Raw genomic sequence first — 6,545 nt, 5'->3', positions numbered from 1 at the left:
AACTTTTCACTACTGTATTTCCTTTTCATACTTGAGTTGAGGGTCTATCAGAAACAACAGCTCTTTATGTTGAATAAGATGGGACTGAATTAATAATTCACCAAACCTTATGCTTAGAAGAAAAAAAACATAAGTGTATGCTTTAGGTGAACATATTTTTTAATCACTTTTGCTTCTTATTGGTACAAGTGAGTAATAATTTGTATAATTTGGAGTTCTCTATTTCTCACCTACTCATTATTGACAATTCACTTCAAAGTTGTTTTGCTTTCTGAAGAAACTGAAACTTGTGTGTGTAAGAAAGCTGGTAATATGAATGACAATGCAACAGATTCTTTGTATTTTATTAAAATACTGAAAAAGAAAATGGCTGGATCATTTGTTCTATGGAAATAATTCCTATAAACACTTGACAGAGCTACCAGCTCTTAGGATTGGATTATTCATGAAAAGTTTAACACGTTTGACTGACAAAATTCAAGAAGCTGATAAAAGCTGTTTTAATCATGTCATCACAATGTAAATACTTTATATAGTTTATAATTTATTCAATAGGCTTCGTTACAAAGATAATAAACGCACTAGGTAAGCCCTATTCTTGATAATTTATAACATCTTGTTACTATCACTTGGAATAAAGAAAATTCAGTGTATATATAAACAGTCATTTTTTCGCAGCTGGTTTGAAGGATGATCATTCACATGGATGAACTGGGATTCATGACCCTCTCAATATCGTTTGAGTCGAGCCTATCATATAAGACTTGCTTAGTACGGTTTACATTTTCTATGTGGTTTGCAGGCTGATGAGTTTACTCGGTGAATATTCACCTGAAGAGTAGAGGTTGTGACAGAGATTGTAGTAGCGGATAATCTGGGATTTTTATTTTATTTTTTTAAAAAAAAGAGAACCAATTAATAATAGAGAAACTTTAATTTTCATTGTCCGGTCATTTCAGACATGTCCGTCCACTAGTTATGTCATGATTTATTAGGACAGATCCTAAAAGAGAAAGTAAAGGAAAAACCACAAACGAAAATTCAAAAATAATAATAAAAAATACTCACTTTCTTATTAATCTATTTAAAAAATACAAATAACTAACTTTACACACTTCATTTTAGTCTTTTTATTTTATTTATAATAATAAGTGTTTATATAGTCACACAATTGTTGTGAATAGATAAAAACATATGTTTCAAGAAAATTCATTTCTTTCTTAAATTGCATGTTAATTTAAACTATAATATGTCACGTAACTACAAGTATATAAATCATATCTAAAATAATCTTTTTTTACTAAACGTCGACCCCACAATTTGTTTTCTATAAAAAGAAATGACTCCAATTTGCAGGCTAAGCTTTCACTTTTTTTTATCTTCTATTCTATTCTTTAACTTTAGACAAAAAGTGTAGAGATGTTGATGGCACTAGCAGCAGTAGAAGAACAAGAAGTAATTTTTTTTAAAAAAAAATGGGTTCCAACCATTTCAATTTTGGCTTCAATAAAAATATAATCACGTTTGTCTTAGCTACTATTTAGACAGTTGGAGAATCTTATATATTAATTACAGAAATCTTGTGAAAATATGATTTTTCTTAAACTTTATACAGTCAAACATCGCTAAATAAATAGAGACAACACGAGTACATACTAATTTGAGTAAACTTAGCCAGTTTAATGATTAATCTAAAAGAACACGTATATATAAACATATATAGAGTCCAAGAATCCACCCGTATCTACATTTGATGCTCGAAGCATTTCATGTCCATGCGGAAAAGGAGGTATCATGTAGGCAGTTTGTGAGTGATTTCATGTCTAATATTCGTAATCTATAGATTACACGAAAATAACTTTACGATTACTTAAAAATTGATCCCTTCGATAATAAAACCTATGTAATTATCCTAATTAGCTAGGGTTTCATCTCAAAAGTTTTCGTTTTCATTCTCCATTTAATTATTCAATCTTATCCGAGCCATTAGTGAGATACCACTCTAAAAGTGTCAGAATTCCAACTTATTTTTTTGTGTGCCTACTAAAGGGGAGCAAAAGACAAAAAAGAGATCAAAGATATATATATATATATATTGATAAGTGAAGAACTTTAATAATATAATTAGAAAAATATAATATATAGTCACACTTTTTTGCATTCATGCAAGACAACCAACCACATTTTCTAAAGCTAAATCATATCCTTCACATAAAATACTACAAAAAAATTTTCTAAAAAGAAGATAACCTTATATAGCCTATCAAATTTCACATACATAAGCAAAAAAATAAATAAAAATTGATAAAGTTTGAGAGACAGCTCATTCCCCTCATTATAATTATAATAAAAAGAGCTAAAAATGGTAAGAAACATAAGTAATCCCACCATCACAAGAAACTAAAAACATCCCACTCTAAAAAAATATATAATTAATGTGTGATTAAAATAAAGGGTACGTAGTACTCAATATATATATATATATATGGGAAAATTATTGGTTTCCTATTGTCCATGACATAAAAAATGATATCTACGTATAAGCATCCTTAAAGTGTCAAATGTTATATTAAAACGAGATTCGAGGTGGATACATTGTATGTATACCTTATTACTATTTCTCTAAAATAGAGAGGTTGTTTCCGAAAGACCTTCAACTTTAAATGACATACTTCAATAGATAAATGTAATCTAAATAGTATAAACATTTCATATATTAACTATATATATAACTTAAACTCGAAAACATATCATATAACCAAGNTTAATGTGTGATAAAAATAAAGGGTACGTAGTACTCAATAAATATATATATATATATATATATATATATATATGGGAAAATTATTGGTTTCCTATTGTCCATGACATCAAAAATGATATCTACGTATAAGCATCCTTAAAGTGTCAAATATTATATTAAAAACGAGATTCGAGGAGGATACATACATACCTTATTACTATTTCTCTAAAATAGAGATGTTGTTTTCGAAAGACCTTCAACTTTAAATGACATACTGCAATAGATAAATGTAATCTAAATAGTATAAACATTTCATATTTTAACTATATAGATAACTTAAACTCAAAAACATATCATATAACCAAGCTTTCATAAAAAGAAAAAATAGAAGAAGAAGGTAGCTATAGGAGTTGACAGGCCAGAGATTGAAAAGATTGACCTGTGTCCCTTCTCTCCATCAAAAAAAAAAAAAACCTTAGAATATCTCAATTTTCTTGTCCCATCATATAGATTGAATAAATTCCAAATCCACCGTTAAATGTACATTGCATTATCATCCTGAAATGCCCTAGAAACAACACATCAAAACAATACAATACATACACAATAATTAAATAAAAAAATATTTTATCTAGTTGAGGTTGTGGATTCAAGTTTCATCACTCCATTATCAAAGAGAATTTCCACATATTGATTCATTAACGAAAAACCAAGCAACATGTGAGGACAACATAACTTAAACTTTCAAATAAAATACTAATTACACACGTCAACAAGTACGAGTATATATAAAAAAGAAAGAAACAAAGAGTAACATTGATAAAATTTCTTGATAATCAACCTTTTTGTTTTTGTGTTTCCCAAATCCATGAAATTATAGACAACTTATCTCTTTCTAAAGAAGAAGAGATCATCAAAAAGGGGTAGAGGCAAAAAAGAAAAAAAAAAAGCTAAGTATTTTTTTTTTTTTTTTGAAACATAAAAATGTCTATATAATTTAATAAATTAAGCAAACTAATACTCATGAGAATGATGATGATGGTACATTGTTGATGGATTCTGATTATTGTGGCTTCTGCTGCAATCATGATCACCTTCATTATTATTCATTTTGCATGCCATTTGATGATGAGTTGCTACATTTGCACCAAGATTCAAATACACCATTCTTGAATCCAAATTCAAGTTGTTGTTTCCACTGCTCGTACTCGAACTATGATCTTCGCGAACATGTGTATACATGTTCTCCGAAGATTGATTATTATTCGCTTCACCCTCCTCTCGCGAAATTACCATAGCCGCGGATTGAACTAACTCAAGACATAGACGTAGTTTATTTGGTTCGATATGAGTTAGACCCGGGATCGCACCTTTGAATAAAAAATCGGACGTTAGGGTTCGTAGAATATCAAGTGGAGTGATCCCATCCACCGTTTGGATATTCGGGTCAGCATGATGATCTAGAAGAACCGCAACCATATCTGGTGAGACCATTTCGGCCGCTAAGTGTAACGGGCTTTTACAGCTCGGCCCGGCCTGATAATTAACATCGGCCGCGCCGAGCTCTAGTAAAGCCTTTACAACTTCGCGGCTACAATTTTCAACCGCGTAATGTAAGGCGAGTGACTCGTCAAGATTTAACCCTTCTCCCATTACCATAAGTTTGACTAGTTCAACGTCCGACGAATCGAGCGCTCGTCTCATTCGTCGGATCTTTTGGTCCTCGAGCTCAATGTTCGAGGACATTTGATGTTGCTGGTGATGATGGTGATGATGATGAGGGATTAAAGATCTTCGCGATATAGAGGATTTGAGACGGAGATCTTCGATTTTAGCAACAACATCAATAGGGAGGTGTTTGGTTAGGATTTCAGGTGGGAGGCCTGATTTTGCAACCAAATGAGAACAAGTAGTCCAAAGTTGATGCATGTCTTGTTTTCTTGAAGCTATTAAAACTTTCATCACATCCTCAATTGAAGCTTTCTCCACCATGCTTATCAAATGCTTCTACAAATAATGTCAATAACAAGTTACGTTACGTTACACATCAGTCTCAAACAAGTTAAGATCAGATACACGAATCTCCACTTCTTCATTTAATCTCAATTCATATCAAAGTCGAAAAAATAAATAGAAAGGAAGAATTTGAATGTGTGAATTTCTTTTGTGATTAGGTAGGGTAGGTATTTGATTCAACATTTATATATAATATAGTTATTAATTCCAAACTTTTGTTGTTGTATTGGAACCAAAAGAGGAAAGTAAACACAACTATTTGGGAAAGAGATTTGATATCACCATTGTGGAAAGACAAGACCAATGAAATCAATAACCAAATTTAGAAACCTTTGAGTTAGTACCTAGCTAGCACAAACACATACAATAGTACAAATCCAAACAAGTGTAAAAATCTTACATGAAATCAAGAAAAAAAAAACTCTTATTAGACAAGACATCTATGATCAAGATTCCACTATACATAAAAAATATAGTACTCCAATTAAGATGAAAAAGGAAAAAAAATGGATCCAATTATTTTGTTAAACAAACCTAGAAAAAAAAAAGTAAAACAAGTACTATTACTAGTACTAAATTTCTCTTAGATCAAATTTACAAACTTCAATGAAAAAATACCAATTTTTTTTTTGTAACATAAGATCCTTGATCCACTTAATTAAAAACCAAACAATAACATAAATTGCTAGTAAAAAAAATAAAATAAATTAAACCTGAGTAAGCAAAGCAAGTTGTTCAACTCCAAAAGATCTAGCGGCTGTAAGTGTATCAAGTGCAAGATCAACGGCTGCAGTGCAATGTGTATGCCAACAGCTTCTTTCACCACAATTAGGCCTTGGTTCATGTTTTTGTGGCACAATTGAAACTTGTCCACTATACAAAAATTGTAACATCAATAAAAATACCTCATACCCTACAGTGTTCACAGGTATTACTTGTGAACAACTTGTTGTTGTGCCCCTCGGCGACGACGCTAGTCCAGCGCCAGCGCCGAACGGGCCCAACCGCGGGCCGGAGACAGAAGATGACTCCGGCCCGCAGAAGAATTTGCGAAAGAAGAGACTTCTAGCAGCTAAGATGCATCTATGAGCATGTACTAAACGACCTTCAACACTAAAAGTAACATCACTAAAAGCTTGACCATTGATGAGGAGATTTAGATAATCTAAAGAGAGAGTTCTTAAGGAATCTTCAGGAGTCATATTGAGAGGAAAAAAAAAGATAGTTTGAAGGTGTAATAGGAGAAAGGTTAGTGGCTTTAAGTTACTTCATTTGATGGATTTATTTGTATTGTTTTTTTTTTTCTTCTTTCTTTCTAGCTAAGTAGGAGTAGTACTGATCAACAGTACATGTTATTTGTTGCGAGATTCTCTACCTATGGTGTTTCTTCTGTTGTGTTGTGTAATTAGATATTTTAGTGAGAGTGGGGGTGGGTGGGGGTGGGGGTGCAATATGGTTGGCTATTCTTGGGCCATTGGGGTATTTATATTTATATATAAATAAAATAGAAAGGAAATGAAGAGATAATACTAACATAGCTCGTTTGGTGGGAGAGATAAGGGATAATTAATTAATCACGGAGTTAATCTCAAGATGACTTATTTCATGTTTGTTTGTGATAAAATCGAGAGATAATTTATCTCAGGATTGTATTGTAGTGTTATGTTTATCCAGCATTAGAAGTGGAATAACAATCGTCGATAATTAATTCTACTTCGGAATAATTAATTTTTAATGACATGTTCTCTAACCAAATAAGTTATATAGGGTTTAAGTTATATGCATT

At 31.5% G+C, this 6,545-nt stretch overlaps 1 protein-coding gene across 1 annotated transcript; it reads right to left on the bottom strand.

Annotated features, from left to right (window-relative positions):
- Positions 1-3,639: 3,639 nt before the first annotated feature.
- LOC125866348 (BTB/POZ domain and ankyrin repeat-containing protein COCH-like) lies at positions 3,640-6,159 on the bottom strand. The gene is made up of 2 exons (XM_049546698.1): positions 5,473-6,159; positions 3,640-4,750 (listed from the first exon to the last, which is right to left on the bottom strand). Exons 1-2 carry the CDS (start codon positions 5,959-5,961, stop codon positions 3,758-3,760), a joined length of 1,482 nt encoding a protein of 493 aa, XP_049402655.1. The 5' UTR covers positions 5,962-6,159; the 3' UTR covers positions 3,640-3,757.
- Between the last annotated feature and the right edge of the window lie 386 nt (positions 6,160-6,545).

The sequence above is a fragment of the Solanum stenotomum genome, chromosome 5 (assembly GCF_019186545.1).
Source record: "Solanum stenotomum isolate F172 chromosome 5, ASM1918654v1, whole genome shotgun sequence".
In the NCBI taxonomy this organism is placed as follows: domain Eukaryota; kingdom Viridiplantae; phylum Streptophyta; class Magnoliopsida; order Solanales; family Solanaceae; genus Solanum; species Solanum stenotomum.
This window is presented reverse-complemented; position numbering and strand designations above follow the sequence as displayed.

What these genes read in the sequence shown, in the direction of transcription:
- LOC125866348 (XM_049546698.1), bottom strand. Translation starts at nt 5,961, where the DNA reads ATGACTCCTGAAGATTCCTTAAGAACTCTCTCTTTAGATTATCTAAAT. An exon ending in AACTTGCTTTGCTTACTCAG is followed by an intron (nt 4,751 to 5,472) that starts GTTTAATTTATT and finishes CATTATTTGTAG; the next exon opens with AAGCATTTGATAAGCATGGT.